The sequence below is a fragment of the Globicephala melas genome, chromosome 6, assembly GCF_963455315.2.
Source record: "Globicephala melas chromosome 6, mGloMel1.2, whole genome shotgun sequence".
In the NCBI taxonomy this organism is placed as follows: Eukaryota; Metazoa; Chordata; class Mammalia; order Artiodactyla; family Delphinidae; genus Globicephala; species Globicephala melas.
This window is the reverse complement of record NC_083319.1, coordinates 28,428,285-28,450,101: the sequence shown is the minus strand read 5'-3', so window position 1 is coordinate 28,450,101 and position 21,817 is coordinate 28,428,285. Positions and strand designations below refer to the sequence as shown.

Below are 21,817 nucleotides of genomic sequence, written 5' to 3'. Positions count from 1 at the left end.
ATTTGGTACCTGATGTTATCTAATTTAAATGGGATAAGGCACCTGGCATAATACCTGCCCATGGCAGATACTCAATAAAAAACTGCAGTTTTTATGATTATTATGACAATTTATTCTCACACGAACCCTATGAAGTTGGTAGTATCATCTCCCTTTGCAGATTCAGGGAGGTTAGGTGAAAAGCATAACTAGCAGTAGTAGATCAGGAGTTCACGCGCAGCTCATCTATACTGTGCTATAGGGCCCACAATGGGCAGTGGGTGGAGAAGCGGCAGGAAGCCTCACCCTGAAAAGGAAACCTGTTTTTGACACTCTAAGCTTACTTGGTCAAGTGTTGTCTGAGAGACAGAGTAGTCTTCTATGTGGAGTCGCTTTTTGCTCTGGGAAAGGATGCTGAAAATCCTGGCCAGGGACGACAGTGAAGAAGGAAGCTGGTACTGCAGCATGTTCCGGTGCTTCTCCTTCAGCACGCTTCCCGGGAAGGCGAGTTCAAAGAACTCCTGGACAGGCTTCAGGTCAGGGTTGGACCCTGCTATTCGTACGACTATGGTATAACCATCTCCAAACCTGAAAGCAGGAAAAAGAAAGTCCAAATGGAAGACCCTCGGGAAACTTCTCAAAAGAATATTTAACTCTGAGAACCCCACTTGGGCCATGAAAGAGAGAGGTCCCTGCCAGACCCAGAAATAAGTTTCAGCGAGCAGGAACCAGTGGTCACGTACTGAATACCTATTCTATGTGAGCTGCCTTGACGAGGGCTTTAGACATGGCTTCATTTAATCCTCACCTAGACCTGTGAGGTCTGTCAGATGTTACAGAGAAATTGAAACTGAGAGTGTTAGTCACTTGCTCATGGTACGTAGCTCAGAAATGGTAGGGCCATGGTGTGGACCCAACTTGTGCTTGACTCTGAAGCCTATGCTCTAACCTTACTGGCACATATAAATCTTCCCATTACAACTCTATAACAAAGCTAGAAAGTAGATATTCCTAGAACACTGCCCCTCAGAGAGGTTAAGTAACTTGCCGAAGTGCATACAACCCATAAAAGGTAAAGACAGAATTTGCACGCAGCTCTGTTTGACTTCAAAGTCCTCATTCTTTCCACTATACCATCTTGTTCAGTTTATTTCCCTTTATTTTAGATCCACCATGTATACACTCACAAAAGAATAAATACACGATTTCTCAGTATGTGGGATCCCAAAGAAACTATCTTTGTTACCTATTTTTCAGATGTTGGACACTGCCAAGACACCTGAACCGCCCATTGACCATAATTGCCATCCTAGTGCAAAGAGCTTCACATTCTTCCATACTGTGGGAAAACAGAATGAGGCTTAGTTTTAGAGAGATGCTCCTATAACCATCAGAACATCACCATGTCATTTGGCATTTCAAAGAAACAGATCCCCAGCTTCCTGGGGTGTAATTGCATCCTGTTACAAATACATGAAGATGGAGGGAAAACGCTGTTCACTGCCATGCCGTTTATAATCGTGAAAAAAGTTGGAAATGATCCAAATGTCTACACAAAAGAGGAATGGTTAAATAAATTAGGGTATATCCTAATGGAATACTGTTCACTAATAGCTATGAGAAATGATGATACATCTAAATTAACTGACTTGGAATAATGTTCTCAGTATTGTTAAGGGAAAAAGAACTTAGTATATATGCTAAAGCTTGCATTTTTGTTTGTAAAAAACGTATACACTGTGTATAGATTTGCATAGGGAAACTCTGCAAAGATATATGGCCTGATGACAGTAATAGTTGTCTCCTAGTGATGCAATGTCAGGTGATCATAATTTTTTTTTTTCTATTTGCCTTTCTGTGTTTTCTATTTTTTTATACAATGATCATATATAGTACTTGGAAAACTTAAAAGTTATGCAACAAAAAAGCCAAGCTAAGTCTTAACTACAGACCTATGAGATGTAAGCACTACTGATCTCCCTTCCTTGATGATACTTAAGGCACAATTCCACAAGAATCTCCGGGCTTTGGGGTCCATGCCTGTGGTCGGTTCATCCTGTAAGTAGAATAAAATAAGCCCTATTATGTGCTGGGAAAAAAAAAAAAATCAAAGATAGGCTTGGTTTTAAATTCAGAAGCATCTCTGAAATAGCCTAAGTTTTAACTTACCATTCTATTTATTTCCTGATGGACCAAAGAACCAGACCTTACATACAAGAATATTTCACACTGTTTGCAACCAGTTGACTTTTACATGCATCACTGAAGTAGAAAACTCTAATTTTTTATGAAATGAAATTTCTCCAAATAAGCAGAAAGGGAAGGGGAAAAGTCTTTTAGTTTCAACCATCTTTTCATGACTGACAAGTATATACTAAAAATTATTTTTGTCTGATACTGAAGTCAGTTTAAGGTTTGGGTAAAATTCCTTTTCTTTTCTTTTTTTTTAATTCTAGTTCACTCTGGCTTAGCCTGTTATACTGTACTTGCTAGTTTTAGAGAAACAAATCCAAATAGTCTGGATAACTTTAAAGCCTCAGCCCAAGGCTTCTTCCTGTAATAACTTCAGTGCTCTTCTCCTCTACAGAAGAAAAAGGGTCAAGGGCCACTGTCAGTCTGACCTTCTGTTTTCCATTTATCTGTATGTAAGGAACTATGACCCAGGTGCTGCCTTGGGGATCCTGAAGCTGTATCCACACTCTCAGTCTTCAGGGGATGAACACATAGATGGCATATAGTATGGTCCAGAGAAAGGTCAAATCACACACCCAGCCTCAGCTGCACCTGTTGGGGTTCTCCATGCTAGAGAAACAAGGTCTCTGGAGTATCTCCTCCTTTGGAGCATCTGAGGGCATGTCAGAGCCACCCCAATGTGTGTCAAGGAGAGGGGCGACAGAGCTTCCCTCTGGTTCTCTGAGGCTGCCCTGCTGTTCCTCATCGGGGGAGGGGGACTTGCCATTGCCAAGCCAGCCATGCACGGCCTGGACACCGAGGACTTTAGAAAAGAGGTGTCTTCCATTCAGGCCAGGACAAAGTTTCCCATTCACAGTCACACTCACCAGAAACACCACAGGAGGCCCGCCAATCAAAGCCATGGCCGTCGAGAGCTTGCGCTTGTTGCCTCCGCTATAGTCCCCAGCATATTTTTCTCCATACTTCACGAGGCCCAGTTTCCGAATTGCCCACTCACCAACCTAAGGGTGATAAAAAGCGTCTTAACCTTTGTTGGGTTTGGGAATTTTATCACGCTTTCTTACACTTGCATATGAAAACTCTTTCACTGAGTAGGACCAGAGTCTATACAATCACGACCTGGCAAGTGTGGAGGAACCAGCAGCAGGGGGGCAGGGACTCGCGTGGGTGGGAGCAGCACTCCCTCTCTGTCCGCCGGCGTGAGGCAGTTCAACTATCCCTGTCCCACCGCCACCACGGCCTCCCACCCTGAAAGGAGCTGCGAAGAGCCAGCACTTCACACTGCTGCATCCACAAGGAAGAACAGCCTGAAGCCGATGGTCACGTGTGAAGGTCACAGACGTAAGCTACACTGTTAGGACGCCAAGGGAGACAGGCTGGCTTTCCGGTGCCCACGGTACCTTGCCGACTTCTCTCTCCGGGACGCCTCTCAAGAGCGCAAAGAACTCCACGTGCTCTCTTCCAGTCAGCAGCTCTGTGATGGCATCGAACTGAGGGCAATAGCCCATGTTCTGATGTACTTCGTGGATGTTCGATAAGATACTGCAAAGAAAAACAAAACTGGTCAGGTTTTTAAGCATTTAGATACTCTGATCAGACCATCTTGCCTAATATTCCTATAAAGAGTGCTTGCGCATGACCAACACACCAGTGAGCACACCTGCTATAGCGTGAAGGAACAGCCTTTCTGCTCCCAGGATGCCAGCCCCTCCTGGAAGTCAGGGTTCTGGCCTATACCCTGCCCAGTCCTTGCACCTGGCTCCCCCAGCACCTCAATCTGCAGGCTCAGTCCCATTTCAGAATTCCCAAGTCCATCCCAGCTGTGGCACCATCTTTATCAACAGCCTGAGTCACACTATCCCGGGACTTTAACACTAAGTGTCCATCCCTGACTTGATTCTGTGGCCCAGTCATATGCACCATGTGCTCTGTTGCTCCGTTCATGTCAGAGGAGGCTCAGCAACTCACTGTGACTTCCTCTGCTTTTTGCTGCCCATACATTGACTCGCACATAACATGATCCAGACCCCCTGGTCCCACTAAATACGCAACCCAGGAATCCTCCTGGTTTTGAAGGTTTTTTTGATCACAGACCCTCTGAGAATCTGATGACAACAAAAAATATACCTACAGACACAATTTGACATATATTGGTGGGGGCAGTTTTTAGGCCCTATGAAGCCATTCTCGGGTTAAGGATCCCTAATGTAGGAGAAAGCTCAGTGTCACATCCAGGCTGACAGCTGCACTTTAGCCACCTCTGGACAACCACGAGTTTGGCCCATCAGCAGTATTCATTCCTCTCTGCATATAAATTAGTACTCCCAGATCCAGCCTTTTCCAGAACTATGATTGAGGCGCTCACAGACCCTGTGCCTGGACCTCACAGCTACACTGCCCACACCAGCTCTCAGAACCAGGCACTGTGACGAACCTTAGTTTGGGCCAGTTATTGCTGCCATTGCTGTGTGCCCCGGGAGCCTGGTACTAGGAACAAGACGGAGAAAGCTGGTGTGTAGCCTTAGGCCAACTATTCTAGAAATTCTGTTCTCTTAAACCTCCTTTACACTGCTACTGAAAAAACGTGTAAGATGCAGAGGAGAGCCATGAGTACATTAAGTTCCTTGCTCTTTTCAATTTTATTGGCTAACAGCCCCTTGTCCAGATTGTGAGTCACCACCCATTAGTACGTTGTGAAATATATTTAGCGGGTCACAGCCAGTATTTTTTAAATGGTGTGGTAGATAGCAGAATAAGAAATATCAAAGTGCACTGCAAGCAGGAAGAGTAGGTAATGTTTTACAAAACTTTTATTTAAGCTATATGCCTGTTTATGTGTTTTTGTGTATTTACTCGGTTGAGAGGTAAAATGTATTGATTTTGGTATTGTGGGTCATGATCAAAGAGTTTGAAAGCCACTGCCTTGTACCGTCTCTCCAATATAAAAAGCCCAGAGAAGTCCCACATATTTCGAGTGCTCGAGTGTAACATTGCCCAACAGGACTCTAAAGGGTACTGTACCCCTTACGATCAGACTGCTTAGTGATCTGTGCACTCTCAGATAATAGCCCACGGTGACACCAACAGTTGGCACACCCTTTAGCGAGGGCAACTTAGCAAGTATATAGATAACCTTTTATCTTGTAGGAATTTTCCCTGAGGAAACAATCAAGATGAATACGAGGACACATTTAATGAAAAACAGAAACAAATGTCTAACAATAAGGAATTGGTGAAATAAACTATAGGTACCTGTACATAGATGCATTTTATGCAGCAAAATTTCTACATCTTAGAATACGTAACCAGTATATATTGTATTATATACAATAATACAGTCATTAACAACAAAAGAACTAATTTAAAAATCTAGATGTAGTATGATGTCGATTTTATAATATATTTATATGTGTACATAAAGTAGAGAGATTTGGGGTGATGGGAATGTCCTAAAATTGTATTGTGATAATGGTTGCACAATTCTGTAAATTGCCTAAAAGTCATTTGTTGTACTCTTAAAACAAGTGAATTGTACGGCATGTAAATCATACCTGAATAAAGCTGTTATAAAAAAAGAGTGAGACTAAAATGAAATGTAAATAGTAGCTATCTCCAGGTACTGGGATTATGGATGACTTTTATTTTCTTCTTTACAGTTTTACTATATTTCAACATTTTTAGAAACTACAGAGTACTGTTATAATCAGAAAAATAACAACATATTCATTTAAATAAAGTTTAAAAAAAGTCTGTGGCAAAACACAGACTTCTTTTCTCACCTGTTTTTGTTAAGAAAAGCATCTCCTCTGGTAACACTGGTATCTCCCGTTAACATCTTGAAAGTTGATGATTTCCCAGCCCCATTGACACCTAGAAGTCCAAAGCACTGAAAAAGATTGGGTAAGTTGTATAAGTAAACTACTAAAAATCTGAATATAAATGACCCTTATAAAATAGTCACCTCCGCTTCATTTTCATGTAACATGATCCTAAAACATCATTCTTAATGAAGAGTCAACTATTTTCTTGGTTTTAAGAAATCATATAGATATTTAAACATATGTTTTATAATGAAAGTGTGGGTGTATTTGTAAATAGCATTTGAGTCGTCAGGTTAAGACCAAAGTTAATGTGTGAAAAACAGTAATGAAAGCCAACAAGTCAAATTTCACCATCTAATCTGGCTAAAGGGCATACAAGAATATACACATAAACAAGAAAGGAGAAAATCTATCTTTTAAAATCTATTTGAATTTCATTATCACCTGGAATGGATCACAAAATCACATTTTGGATTGCATACTTTTCTTACATTGTCTGAGATTATCCAAAATTGCTGATATATGGGGCCCCCATCCTTTCAGTGACGGATTGCTCCACACAGATATAAATGGAGAAGCCTTTTAAAACCACTTTTAACCCCTTACAGACATTATTGTTTGATTGCAGTAGAGACAGTCTGAATTAATAGGGGCAAACACAAGGTAGACAAAGTGTCTTTACCTCACCAGGAGGAATGCCAATGCAAATCCTGTCGACAGCAGGTTTCCTCTTCCTTCTATATACCTGCAACAAACAAAATGCAAAAATTCATGAGCTGCAGTGACTCACAGCTGTCCCAGGCAACTGTGGAAGAGGGAATTATGACCTAAACACACCACAAAATAAGACTCGTCGATAAGACTAAGTCACACATGTGATGTGCTAAAGCCTTGGTCTGTCTCTATGGCAACTGGCTTCTGAATGACCCTGAAGCTCAAAATACAAGTGAATTTCTTTTTATTTTTTAATCTAACGTCAGACTTTTAAAAAATATATTGGTCATTAATATTTATATAATTTTCATTTAATATGTAAAGACACTGTAGATATTTTAAAAACTAAATTTTACAGGGTAATAATTTGTTATCAAAACATTGCAAATATTGAACAGATTACAAAAAAGTGAATTTGTTGGGATTCTGGCACCTAGAAAGGGCTGAAACAGAGCCTCTTCTTAAGCAATGGAGATTTTTTTTTTTTTTTTTTGCGGTACACGGGCCTCTCACTGTGTGGCCTCTCCCGTTGCAGAGCACAGGCTCCGGACGCGCATGCCCAGCAGCCATGGCTCACGGGCCCAGCCGCTCCGCGGCATGTGGGATCTTCCCGGACTGGGGCTCGAACCCGTGTCCCCTGCATCGGCAGGTGGACTCTCAACCACTGCGCCACCAGGGAAGACCAGCAATGGAGATTTACCAGCTTTTTGGACCATGAAACTCAAAATCAATCATTATTCTATCAACTTCAGCTTTGCCTCGATACACAATATTAGATGTTTTAATATCTAATGCATAAATGTGTGAAAAACAAATATACTCAAGAATGAGAATTCACAGTATAATTATTTTCAGTACGATTTCTTTAATTAAGAAGTCCCCATGGTGTATTTTAAATAAAATTAAATTGACAGAAACTTGGTATAGATGCACATTTTAGGAAGCATGCTCTTTTTACTGAGTCAGCAAAATGCTAGTTTCCAACATATAAAGCTGAAAAAATTGAAGACAAGTTGTTATAGCCTGTCCTCATTGCCTCACCTTAGTCAGCTCCTTGACTTCCAAGATGTCATTCTGTCCTCCACCATCAAGAATTCTCTGTCTCTCCCTCCTCACATCTTCATCCTCATCATTCAGAGGAAGAAGCTTTGCCTTTACAGGTCTTAGGGGGAAAAAATTAAGAAACAAAACCAAATCAACTTTTCAAGTTATTTTCTAAGTCAAAGACCCAGTTTCTAAAGCAGTCCTGTAAAATCCATACTCCAGAGTTGTCGGCAGTGTTGGGGGCCGGGAGATGCCCACATTAGGAAAATCAGTTTGATTATCTGCTTTGAGTTCAAGTCAATCCAACCACCACCGGTGAGTATTTCCCTGTGTTCCTCCTCCGTGACCATCAACCAGGCGCTCTGTGAGTTCTGAGAGAAAGCTCACCTGGGCCTGATGAAGAATCGGTACTGGATCAACACAGTGATGAGGAAGAACACCACCCCTTCCACGGCCATGGCGAAGAGGTTTCGTCCCACCAAGTCCCAAGACAGCGGCGAGACAAAGCGATTCTCCCCTGGTAGACACAATGCAGAGATCCAGTCAGAATGGAGGCACCAGAGACCATGGCCCTTCCTCAAATTCAGGCCTACATTCCTAGAAATACCAATGTTTATGGCCCGTGGCCAGGAGGAAAAAATAAGGGAGTCACCACTTTCCAAATCTGATTTAGGGTAAGGTTTTGGGGAAACATACTGTGAAACAGTATCAATCAGAATTTCAGAGATAACATGTATTTGAACTGTAACTTCATCTAAGAAATCTAATGTTTCCATTTTTTTAAGATTTATTTATTTATTTATTATTATTATTTTTATTTTTTTGGCTGCGTTGGGTCTTCATTGCTATGCACAGGCTATCTCTAGTTGTGGCGAGCAGGGGCTACTGTTTGTTGCAGTGCACGGGCTTCTCATTGCAGTGGCTTCTCGTTGCGGAGCACGTGCTCTAGGCGCGTGGGCTTCAGTAGTTGCAGCACGCAGGCTCAGTAGTTGTGGTGCCCAGGCTTAGTTGCCCCACAGCATGTGGGATCTTCCTGGACCAGGTATCGAACCCGTGTCCCCTGCACTGGCAGCTGGATTCTTAACCACTGCACCACCAGGGAAGTCTCTAATGTTTCCATTTTAATGAGACATGCCAAAAATCCTTTGTAAAAAGGCAAACAATCCAGGGTAATTTTTAGAGTCAGTATTTTAACAAATTATAAGCTTCACTAAGAAAGATTAGAAAGCACGTTTAAAAGATGCCCCTTTCAATAGCATATGATGTAACCTGGTGACTCAACTCATCTGGTTTTATGTAAATATCCCTTAAAATCCTTATATATCTCCTTGTACCTCCAAGTTTAAAAAAAGTCCCTCTTCTATGCCCATTAAATAACATGGCCCATCTAACTATATGAGCCAGTCAATAAAGAACAGTAATGTGGCCACAGGAGAAATAAATTTAAAGACTCTAAATGTAGAAAGAGCTGCAGTAAATTACCTTTTTATAGACTGTGTAAAAGGTAATATATGACCCCATCTGCAGGTCCATGATTTTCCCAATAGAGCCAAAGTTTGCATCTTTCCTTCTGATTCTCTGGCCTGTATCTAATTCTCAAAGCTGTGGTCTGACTTTTCCAATGACTCTGGCAAACACCACCAGTGGTATCAGGCACTGGGTCCAAGCTTAAGCCAATATTTTCCTCACCTCCAAAATTACTGTCTCATCTTTCAGACAAATGGTTGTGTCACATGACCCATGACACAACCAGCTGTACCGACATGAGCCCTATCAGTGAAGTCCTGTGCCCAGTCACCACCCTCTTTCCAAAACAAAGGCCAAAGTACCAAAGCCCATGCAGACTGCCATCTCTATTAAAACATCCTACAGCCACTACTGTCACTCACCAAACCTTTCCAAGGCATCCGCCATTGCCTGGTTTTTCACCATGTCAATGAGCCCCCGTCCCAGGCAAAAATGTGGGAAGATCAAGAACACCGACTTTAGGATATCATTGATGTTATTCAGCTTCTAAAAAAATAAGACAGAGAGAGACTGTCTTTCGTGATTCAGGCTAAAAATTTACCAAAGTTTAAAATATGGAAGTGAAAAAAAAATTTGATTCCCTGAGGTCAAACTGAACCTTTGAATTCAGATACCAATAAACAGCAGTAGCCACAGAGGATGATATATAATGTAATAAAATTTTGCTCTTTAGAAAATCTGGAATAATGCTATGAGCATGGGAGAAATATGAGCAAAGTTTAGAAACATGATTATATTTAATCAGAAGCTAATCCATCATAAGGTATTTGCTTAGCATTTTGAAAGCAAATTGCTCATGTCTGGGTCAATACTTCAGTTTCAGGATTTTGTTGGAGTTTAAAAAATTCTTCTCGAATACATCAGTCCAGCAGTGGCCAAATACCCAACAACTGAGTAAGTTGCTATGTGCTGGATGCACTGTGGCAGGGCACAGGAGAGGCAGAGATTAATAAGAAACAGTCTAGTCTCTACTCCAAGGAAAAGAAACATGGAAACAGGAAATTACTACATACTTGGATGTGTTGTACTGGAGGCATGAACTGTGTGGGCTTTGGGAGCACAGGGAAGACAGAGCATCTCCCATAAGGTAGGTGAGGAAAGCTTCACATTCAAGCTCAGTCATGAAGGGTTAGTGAGATACTACCCGATTCTGTGACGGAGGAGTCATAGAATTGGGTAGTATCGCACACTGTTGGTGAAGAGCTCCAGTGCCAAAGTGCCACACTGCCATGGACGCCCATGAAGAGGTTCACGCGAATAAAGACCATGTCGGCTGTGCTGGGGATCTTGAACCAGGCCTACAGGAGTATGGAAGGTTAAAGGGACCACTCAGCCAAAGCTTACCATGTCTTGGGAAAGAGTGTGGTGGGAACTGTCAAGGAAGGGTTGTACACCTCTGAAAGGCTTTGTGGGCTAAGTTAAGATGTCTGGATGAAGGCAATGACAACAAGAATGGACAAGGAACCTTGTTTAAGAGATCTGTAATGGGAGGAACTGGCAAGGTAACCAACTGAATGTGGGAAATAAGCAAAAGCAAAGCATATAAAATGGCTCTAATATTGCCCCAGCTGGGGTGACTGGGTGGATGGTAATGCCATCCAGCATGACAGGAATGGCAAGAGAAATACTGGGTTCTGAGGGGAAGATGATTTAGGACATGGCCAGTCTGGGGTGTCCTTCAGTTAATCTAAACGGAGCCACCCACTGGGCAAGAGAGAACATGAGAATAGAGTTCAAAAGGGGAGTCGGGGCTAAAGGTACGCATGGACGTGAGAGAGAACAACGCGAGGCACTGAGAGGTGGTGGTGAAATCTTCCAGCATGAATGCCGTCACCCAGAGAGAGCATCTGAAGTGGGAAACAAGATGCCAGAGAACTGAATACTGGGGAAAGCAACACTTAAACAGAAAGGAGTATACAAGAACTTGTCAAAGGAAACAGAAAAATGTGATCAGAGACATATAAGGAAGAGGGTAAGCGAGAGATGGTATGCAAACCCAGGAAAGACAGACAGACTCTGCAAAAGGACAGAGTGGTCCATGGTGTCAACATCGCAGGCAGGCAGAATAAGATCATGACTAAACACTATGCTCATCCCAGCATCTCTTTCTGCAGAACTCACATTGTTGGTGAAGAGCTCCAGCACAAAAGTGGCCACGCTGCCATTGATGCCGATGAAGAGGTTCACGCTGGTGAGGACCACGTAGGCTGTGCTGGGGATCTTGAACACGAAGGAGGCTGGGTACATGAGAGGTGTGATGGACCACCTGGCGAGGAACAAAAACACATGTCCACTGGGTGTCCCCTGCCTTCCCCCTGACATCTGATACCATATGCCCCATCCAGAGGTGCCTTACCCATACAGCAACAGTAGAAGGGCGAGCACAGGCAGGTTGGTGGAGGACACATAGGACTTCTGCTGGAAGCAGATGAAGATGATGATGACCAGTGTGGCAGGGACCACATAGTTGCACTAAAAGTGAAACGAGGAAATCAAGGTCACCCCTAAGTCAAAGATACAACACGTCTCAAGTCTTCATCATCATCAGACAAGAAAGGGCAGATAAACATATTGAAGAAGAACTTTGAATTAATGAAGCCACAAGAACTATTAATCAAAATACTGGACGATACGTGTTGACAAGCATTTTACCCCCCGCTGATTTTATAAACTGCACGTCCTTTCTGTCTTTCCAACAGGTAAGCCAAGGTGCCACGCTCAGTAAACTTACTGAATGATGGGTTCCCAGTCAGAGTAGTTTCAATTTCACAGGTAGCAAGTAAGCTGCCGTTATTCTTCCCGAAGACGACTGTGACTGTTTCATCATTAATGCTGTATTATAGTCTGCCCAAGTTCAAGCTCACTTGTGATCTATTTATGAGGTAAGCACTCATAACATGAATGTCAGAACTGTTTCATCACACTGAGACTAATTTTAAAGTGTGTCCTGACAGTGTCTCAAGCATTAAAATGCAGAAATAAAGACTTGACCACAGGACAGTTACGGGAATTCATAGCTGGCAGAGCAGAGCAGAGGCAGGGAGGTGGTAGTGGGCTTGTCAGCTGTTACAAGTATTTGTAGCTTCAGACCACAGGGCTCTCCATCTCAGTCCCATCCTACTCAAATGTGCTTTTCAAACAACTTAGATGCAGACATGCTTATAGCAAATTTCAGAGGTTCTAAAGCAGTGAGGGACAGATAATACACAGGAAGATAAGTGGTATTCCTGAGTCAGGGACTTGATCTTCTCATCTCTGAATCTGCAATGTCTGGCAGAGTCAGACACGTAGTGAGCAGTCAGTATGTACGTGCTCACTCAATAAAGCAATTACTGGATCAAGATAAAACCAAAACAAATGGACACTACAAAAAGTTCAGTTTAACGGGGATTAATATAAAATTTTATATATGTTTTTAACAACCTTTATATTTATATACAAAGCTATATATAAAGTTTGATATATATATATATATCAAGTTTTAGATTCATATATAAATATAAAGGTTCAGAAAAGCCAATTGCATTAGTATACATGAAAGAGACCCCATAAAAAATACCTGTGAAACAGTTCACTGCCAAGTTGCCAACAAGACAGTGCTGCTTCCAAGATGAAATACCCTTGGGCTGAGTAATAGGAATATGGGATAAAGATCAACTCCCTCTAGACTCATAAGCATTCAGACCACAGCCTGAATATAATGTTAATTCTGGGCTTTGCTTTTCAAATGGCTCATTAACAATATGGAGCATGGCCACAGAGAGGCAATCAGGTCAGAACAATGACAAGTCTGAGAGGCTTGCTATAATCAACACAGACATCATCATCATTACTCACATCTGTACAGTGATTTAGAGATTACAAAGTATGTTCTCATATATCATCTTATCTGGGGAAGGCTTAGGATAAATGACAGGTGTCTTCAAATATCTGAGGGGCTGTCCAGTGGGAGAAGAATTAAGTTTCATCTGTGTGGCCTACAAATTAATGGACCTCACAGGGAGATACATTTCAACTCTACTTTATAAAAATTAGAACTTCAGAATTCTTTGAAGTCCTCCATAGTGGTCCAAACAGAAGCACTATATTACAGCTGGCATGAAAACAGATTTGCAATGGATGGATAAGCTTCCAGTAAAACATATAAAGTTTTCAAATGACAGACTGAGTTCCTAGTAAGACAAAGCACACCCTGACTCTGGAGGTTAAAGCTCTATCAGACAAGTTAGAGGCACTGGCTTTGAGTTCTGACTAAGTCTTCCACCTCAGTTTCTTTGAAAAGTTGTCACTTAGGGAATGAGGTGGTGGTGGTATGAACTGCAGTCCATGTGGACAGATTTCCTCTGGCATGAGATCAGCCCTGGGCTTAAGGCTGTGTTTGGTCACATGAAAGTGTATAACTGTGCCTGCCTTTTCCTCTTTTGTACATTTTGGACTAGCTAGAACATCTCCTGCTGATGGCCAGGAGCTCTTTCATCCACCCAGTCCAGAGCCCTGATGGAGGTTTATATAGCAGCAGCAGACCGGCATTCTTACCATGTCCCAGACAAAATTGGAGAGCCAGTAGATGACAGGCTTCACTCCACTGATGAACTGCAGGTGCTTCGCTTTGCTGACTCGCTCCTGGATCAGGAACACGACAAAGCTGGCCGGGACGAAGGACATCGCAAAGATGACACAGATGGACACAAGGACGTCCACTGATGTGGTCATCCTGAAAAAGACAGACAGTGCAGCTGAGGACTCAATCAGGGACACATACACACACAAATATTTGAAGCATAGCCCAGGGGAAAAAATCTCTTCACCACATATATTTTATTCAGGGTTAAAGATGATTACTTTCAAGAAAAAAAAAACGAAACTCGATAATTCAGATGCAAAACTGATTCTACTGAGGTCAAAAGGGTCTACTGCCAAAATGAAACTATTAAAGGAAGTCTAAGAGTGGCCTAACGGCATTCACTTTGTTCCACTATTCTTGACCTTCCATGAGCAACAAGTTGTAAATTTTCACACATAAGGGAGTAGTGTAGCTTGAAAACTTAATAAAGGAGAAATATTAGTGTGAAACTATTCAAACAACAATTTCTGGCTGTAAATAAGTTTGAAAAGAAAAGCTCGTGGCATATCAACCTAACACGTACAAAAATTCCATCAGATCCTTATTATAAGAATAGTCTTGTAAGTCCATTAAATGGGGTATAATATCAACTATTTCTCTGCATAAATGTTATATAAGCTTGGTATAAAGATCGTAGTGACATATATTGATATTCTATATGAGTGAAGCAGAAGTAATAACTGTGCCATGCTCCACATACAGAAAAGGAACCTAACGTGTGTTGAATATCAACCATGTGTTGAAGGCCGGACTTGGCAATTTACATGAATTGCCTCACTTAATACCATACATCTGGGAAGTTTAGAAACCAGATTCAAACCCAGATCTCTATGATTTCAAAGGCTATACACTCTGAACTAGATTATACTGGTTTTAACTTCACACTCACACACACACACACACACACACACACACTCAAGGAATTAAACACAAGCCGACAAAAGCATGTTTCGCCAAGTTTAAAAATAGTGATTTCAAAACAAACGAAACTGATTTTTTTATTAAACACTGTGTTAAGGGTGAGTTAAAATATTTTAGAATTATATTAACAATTTAACTTACTTTATGTGAATTCACTAAATGTAATAATGTCTTTAATATATCAGAGTCATGTATCTTCTGCAATTTAATCCCTGCCCAGCCAATTCATAAACTGATCATTTTCTGTCCAGAGCCTGGACCAACCCAAACACACCATAATGAACCTGTTTCCCCAGCTGTTACTCTACAACCAGCTTTGTACTTCCTTCCCCTGCTCCATGATTCCCCCAAACACCCTCTCCCTCTCCCGATTCAGACACAGTGGTACTTACAGAGCCACTTCCGAGAGCTGCTGCTTGGTGAGGTTCAGGGGGTGATTGAAGGCAGTAATCCCATATTCGCTAGGGTTCTCTCCCTTCTGCAGGTTGGCCCGGAGAATAGCATTGTTGATGACATTCAAGAAAGAGCTGATGGCGTGCCAGCCCTTGTTGTTGAACCACACCTGAAATAAAACACACCAGGTGCAAGGTACTGCTCCCAAACCCTGCTCCCGGAGGTAGGTGCACACACACAAAACATGCATGTGCACTCCAGAAATTCCAGTCATACCACGAGACAAAACATGATCAGAGAACATGGCAAAGAGGTAACAGCAACCAGGGTGTGCTCAGCACTGACCGTGTGGCCAGGCACTGTGCTATCTTTAACTCATTTAACCCTCACCATAGCTTTGAGGTAAGCCACGATTACTGCCCGCATTTTATAGATTAGGAAACTGAGGCTTAAATAGGTTAAGTAACTCGGTCAGGTTCATACTGGTTCCCCTGGTGTGAATGGTGGCAAAGCAAGTTCTCTTCATCATCATATTGTAAAATTCAGAGATATTTCTGTCATGAATCAATGTTATCATGAGCTGAAAGTACTTCGGGGGAACATAGGGACTATTGTTCATCAAAAAGCTATTGGAGGGAATTCCCTGGTCCAGTGGTTACGACTCGGTGCTATCACTGCCCTGGGACCGGGGTCAATCCCTGGTTGGGTAACTAAGATCCCTCAAGCACCAATGAGCGGCCAAAATAAAACCAAAAAAAAGCTATTGGAACAAAGACTTTACCTTGACGGTATTTTTCGTGTCCAGTCCTGTCATGAACCTTCCCAAGCTGCTGAGAAATCGATCTGCAGAACTGTCCTGTGAATGACAGAAAGCTGCCTCAGTGGGATGGTCCACAGGGGAGGGCAACAGGAGGTCTGGGGTCTGTGCACAATGGGACAACCTTGGGAAGGGCAACACTGCCCCTGCGTTGTTCGTTGAAATGAACCTTGAAGCCACTGAGTAACTGGCTCCTGAGAAACAAGGGACCAGATTTCTAAAGCAGCGCTGTTGCCATGAGCCACAGGTCTTAAAGGAACCAGAGGGAAACGCTGTGACTCAAAGTCCCAAGATGTAGATGTCTGGCTGAGGATTCTTCACCGCGCTCCCCTGACATCCTCCTAAGACCCAGAACTACACTCAGTATGCAGATGCATCAGACGTGGGGTCTGTGCCTCAAGGGCAGAGATTCAGACTCTAAGACAATCCCTGCCGTCTGTGACCCTAGAGGCCATATCATCTGACACCCCCCGCCCCCCCCCCCCGCCAATTCAAACTTAGAAATGGGGAACCTGAGATACAGATAAATGAAGTGAATGCTTATTAGGTGCTAAAACTAGCTGCCAGCTTAAAGAAAATGATTCATTTCCTGTTTAGCCAGAGATTGTTTCAGAAAAGTATGTTTGATGCCCAGTTTATTTATCCACTGGCTATGCTTAAGTTACTGAGAGATTTAAAATCTCTGCATTTGTTTTTGATCTGCACTTTCAGATAGTAAATAACATACTGAGTAGCTCAGTCTTGGCTGGCCCAAGATCACTAAATGCCCAGTGATGGCTTTGTATTTGAAAGTCTTAAACAATAAGCTGAAAGGTGATCATCTACCTGCCAACTACTCCCATGTACTAGCAACTCATTTTCTCTCTGACATGTCTTGGGATGGATACTGTACCTTGGCCACCTTCAAGTGTTTCTTCATTTGCTTGATGGCATCATTAACTGCTTCACTCGGAGGAAGTGTTTGAGAATTACTGGCACCCAGGGAAAATCCACCGTACCTAAAAGAACAGCCTGATATTAAAACACAGGCGGTGTGGGGTCCAATAACATTCAGCAGCAGACGCCACCGAAGTATGTAATGCTTCATTTAGATGAACTGCCTGTTCAAAGTAGGACCCAAGTAAGACTCAGAGAAAGTTTCACCTTGGCCTCCTCTAATGGACTCTGGTAATCTCTTAACTCTTCTATCTCCTGCCCAAGTGGGAGGGACCTGGGTCTGATTATACATTAAGTGAGACATCTGAGATGTTGAGGAAAGAATGCTCATCTCACAGATGCTCCTCCCACCCCTGGTGGCTCAGGCCTGAACTTGGGTCTCCAGGCAAGCAGATGGGAAGTTAGGATGAGCAGTGAAGATACTGACCAGAGAGGCCTGAAAGGGTTTAGAGACAGGCCATGGCTCTTCCATAGCAGGAGAACCACAAAAGGTCCTGATTCCGCCCTGCTCAGTTACTCAGTAAGTCCTGGCTCTTGGAGAAAAGGCAAAGAAGGAAGATGGGAGGCAGGGACAAAGCCAAGTTTTGAGGCAGCCATGTAAGGTATCTCATTTCTCATGAGAACTGATGGACTTCAAGGATCCTTCCTTCTTTTCTTCCCCAGTCCCATCTGCTCCTTCAAAACTTAGAGGGATATGGGCAGGGGTGGAGGTGGAGGGTGGGTCGGAGACAGCCTGACTGCAGCAGAGGAGAGAATGATTCTTGCTATGCTGATGGGACTCTGGTTTTATTTTCTAATAGAAACATTGTTATTTAAAAAAAAAACTCAGAAGGGGATTCCCTGGTGGCGCAGTGGTTGAGAGTCCGCCTGCCGATGCAGGGGACGCGGGTTCGTGCCCCGGTCCGAGAAGATCCCACATGCCGCGGAGCGGCTAAGCCCGTAAGCCATGGCCACTGAGCCTGCGCGTCTGGAGCCTGTGCTCCGCAATGGGAGAGGCCACAACAGTGAGAGTCGCGCGTACCGCAAAAAAAAAAAAAAAAAAAAAAAACTCAGAGGGATAAATGAGTTGAAATACAATGAACATAGACGGTTTTGATGCCTCTTATTTCATCTAAGACCTCCTTGGTTATGCCAATGACCTGAAAAATTGTCCTTGAGTCACTAGGACTCCTAGGAATTTGATTTGGTAAGTTTAACTAGCATAGGTTTTCCCTCAAAACATCGTGCTTCCTGTCAAGTCCCTAGAGACCCACAAGGAACTTCTAAAATCTCCTCAAGGACATCAGTGTGCCAAATATTCCAAAGGCCTCTGAAGTGGCAGCTGGGCACTGAGCAGAAATGCTAACGGAAAAGCAATCCCTAAACTAACATCTTCCCGGGATCCAAGAAAACTGCATCAAATTCATCCTCCTGAACTTTAGGAGTCAAAGAAAATGAAAAGAAGGTACAGCGAGGTCAACTTACCTAAACTCATTCACCCAAATCTTGTTCTTTAAGCTGCAGAAGGCCGAAGACAAAGAAACCAGAAATCAGTCCAAAGAAACATTGACCCTATTCCTGATGATGCGAAAGGAGTAAATATCTACTTGAGGATACAACAAAGGGACAGAAATAACCCTACGGTCGGGCTGCTGCTGTAGGGCCTTGCCAATGGAAAGAAGTCCTAATCAGCATGTCTTTTCTCCTCCCCATATTAAAACCTTATGATTTATATGAAGGTCATGCCTTATATTAAAAACAACTCAAAAATCAACAGAGGTGATCAAACTAGAAACTTTTTAAAATTCAAAATAATAGGTCAATTATGGATGACATATGGAGAGGTTATGCCTCTTTCTTGAAAACTCACAGTAACTGTCATTCAAGCATACCTTGTCATTAAAAGTCACTAGAACTCCTAACTTAGGGGCCCAACTAACCAAGCTGATAGGAAGGGAGCTAGAACAAACATTTTCTGAGCATCAACTAAATACAGCAGTCCCCATTTATCTGGAGGGGATACATTCCAAGACCCCCAGCGGATGCCTGAAACCATGGATAATACCAACCCCTACATATACTATGTTTTTTCCTATGTCTCCTGTTAATTTCTTTGAAGGTCAATAGGGCCACTATTATGTAGAATATGGGTTACATGAACACAAGAACTGTAATACAGTGTCAGTCAATCTGATAACCAAGAGGGCGTGTGCAGGTAGCATTTGTGGCACGGATATGCTGGACAAAGGGACGATTCCCATCCCAGGCCCCAGGAAGCTATATGGCTCTTGCAAGGCTCTACAGCCAAGACAGGCCGTTAAGTTGGGCCAGGGCTCTCTTTATATTGCGTGTATTATCATTCATTCCATCCATGAGAGGTACTTCACATGTATCGTTTCATGTAATCCTCATGACAAACTAATAAGAGCAACATTATTATCACATTTTATACAACCTAAGGCTTTAATAGGGTAACTGGCTGCCCGTGGTCAAAAACGCTAATAAGCAGCAGTTAGAATTTGAATCCAGATTTATTTTCATCCTGGAACCATGCAACCTCAGTCTTGAAGCTGAATGTTCATAATACTTCCCATCATCTTTCCTAGTTTGAAAGAATATCCTAAACTTCCAAAAGACAACATCAGGTCAAAATGTGATGTTCCCCCCACTACTCAATCTACTATTTTTTTTGGCTTTTCCTTCCTCTGAGCAGTAATGATTAAGCAGGCGCCAAGTTGAGTAAATAATGACCTTTTGGCTATGATCTGCACATATGTCTTCACCAGATAATCCGAAATGTTTCTTCCCGTCAGGTTCTGAAGGATGTCCGCAGTGTTCTGTTTTCTCTGTTATCACAGAAAAACCAAGTGCATGTGTCTTTATGGACCAGAATTGGAATAGAAAACAAATCAAGGACAACAATGACACATGTCCCTCAAACATGTACCACAGTGTGACCAGACTCTGCCCACAGGGCCCAGGCTCTGCCATCAGCCAGCCACCAAGGTCTGATCCATTCTGCTCTCAGCAGGGCCATTATGGCAAGCCAAGGAAAGCCCCAGCAAATTATTCTGAACAACTAAGCGTTAGACCGTGAAGTATCATTCTTTATGGTTACAAAAGGTTTTCAGGGACCAGCACCATTGACTATGCCTAGCAAATTCTTTTGTTCATTGGAGTTATACTGATGAAGAGATGAGCTCTTATTTTGAAGAAACGCAATCAGGAAGGACTGCTTTAAGTTTTCAACACCATTTGAAATTCCTTCTCCTCACCCTGCAACCTGGATGCTCATAAGGCAGCAGAGAGACATTAAAAGCAAGCCTCTTCCTGAAATCATTCTCAGAAAAAATGGCTCACAACTGTTTCCCACACCAGAGTTTCAGAGGATGTCAGAGTTGTAAGACCCACAGAAGTTTTATGGGCGAGCCTCCCTAATTCAGCGGTGAGGAAACAGGCCCAGGGACTCAGCGTGACCTGTCCAAGGTCACCAGCTCATCTGTGGCAGAGGCAGAGATGAAGCTGGGCTTGTCACAGTCTGTCCCGTGACACCACCACTGGGGGAGAGTCCACAGTGTGCCTTCCACAGCTCATTGATCCAGAGTGTCGTATTCTGGTTGGACCTCGAACCACTAAGGAAACTAGGCTGACTTCAAAAGAGAGAAGCAGGCTAAGCTCCCTCAGATACAGGAACAATGTGCTCCAAGGCCCCTCCTCTCAAAACTCACATGCTTTTCCCTATGACAAGAATCATGACTGAAAGAGACCCTCCTGACACGGCAGGTCACCCATTCCTTCTCCCCAAGCCCACCCTGCACCCCACGTGAACGGTCACACCCTGAAAGTGACTCACCTGTGGAGGAGGCAGCCCCCCAGCCCCCAGGGGACACACGGGCAGCATCTTCTTGATTCTGTCGCTGCTACACTGGCAGGCGGGGGAGGGGTTCTCCATCGTCCAGTTCCCGTTTCGGAAGAGCTCCGTGATGGTCTGGGGCACGGGGGTGGTGCTCCACTCCTCCTCCCCCACCGAGCAGGGCATGTCTCTGCAAAGGGACGTCGAAGGTAGGATCACCCAAGAGGGCCTGGCCCCTCCTATTGCCTCAGAGCACAGGACCAATCAATAACAACTGCAAACATGCATGTATCCCCTCATCAATTGGTTATTTGATCCGCCCCACAGACTTGTAAGTTACAAACTCATTTACAGTGAAGGATGATGGAACACAAAGAGGGCCTAAATGCTCATATACCGAACTCAAGTCAATCCAATCACCAGCATTCAATCACTCACCCATGTGTTCACTCAACAGACACTCACTGAGCATCTACTATGTGCCAGACACTGTCCTGCATATTTGAGAATTTGGGGTGAGAAGACAAAGACAAATACAACCTTCATGGAGGTTGTATTCCCAGGAAAGAGTTCGATAACAAACAATTAAACACTTCAGCCAAAACCTAAATGTTGGGAGAGAACAAGCTGGGCAGGGATGCAGGGGAAAAATATTACAAGCAGAAGCAACAGAGCACAGGTGAAAAGGTCCCGAGTGTTCTACGTTGAAGGAACAACAGGAATGCAGTGGGGCTGGAATGTGATGAGCTGCGAGGGAGAGTGATGGGAGATGAGGAGAGGGAGGCGGGAGCCACAGGACACAGGCCTGCGAGGAGTCTGAATTTTATGTTCAACGTGCTGAAACCTGGTGGAGAGTGTCAGGATGCACTTTATGTTTCAAAACGAGTAGAGAATTGGGAGGGGCACAGTGAGTAGGGGTCAGAGTAGTTGGTACATGAAGAGCTAGGCTGTTTGCAAGCATCCCAGGTAACTAAAGACAGGCCTTTATGTCTGACTTGAGCTCTGAATTACTGTGA

At 43.2% G+C, this 21,817-nt stretch overlaps 1 protein-coding gene across 3 annotated transcripts in view; it reads right to left on the bottom strand.

Moving 5' to 3' along the window:
* The window catches only part of ABCA1 (ATP binding cassette subfamily A member 1), a 136,964-nt gene that overhangs the window by 3,943 nt on the left and 111,204 nt on the right, over positions 1–21,817 (bottom strand). For all 3 annotated transcript variants that reach the window (XM_030859138.2, XM_030859136.3, XM_030859139.3), the window contains exons 31-49: positions 20,802–20,991; positions 19,700–19,794; positions 18,434–18,466; positions 16,926–17,031; positions 15,998–16,072; positions 15,216–15,385; positions 13,815–13,992; positions 11,635–11,750; positions 11,400–11,544; positions 9,641–9,764; positions 8,139–8,268; positions 7,749–7,869; positions 6,676–6,738; positions 5,952–6,058; positions 3,573–3,714; positions 3,039–3,173; positions 1,932–2,035; positions 1,226–1,318; positions 324–567 (exon numbers count right to left, since the gene is read on the bottom strand). In XM_030859138.2, coding sequence (XP_030714998.1) covers positions 324–567; positions 1,226–1,318; positions 1,932–2,035; positions 3,039–3,173; positions 3,573–3,714; positions 5,952–6,058; positions 6,676–6,738; positions 7,749–7,869; positions 8,139–8,268; positions 9,641–9,764; positions 11,400–11,544; positions 11,635–11,750; positions 13,815–13,992; positions 15,216–15,385; positions 15,998–16,072; positions 16,926–17,031; positions 18,434–18,466; positions 19,700–19,794; positions 20,802–20,991 — 2,371 coding nt within the window. The remainder of the gene's footprint in view (positions 1–323; positions 568–1,225; positions 1,319–1,931; positions 2,036–3,038; positions 3,174–3,572; positions 3,715–5,951; positions 6,059–6,675; positions 6,739–7,748; positions 7,870–8,138; positions 8,269–9,640; positions 9,765–11,399; positions 11,545–11,634; positions 11,751–13,814; positions 13,993–15,215; positions 15,386–15,997; positions 16,073–16,925; positions 17,032–18,433; positions 18,467–19,699; positions 19,795–20,801; positions 20,992–21,817) is intronic.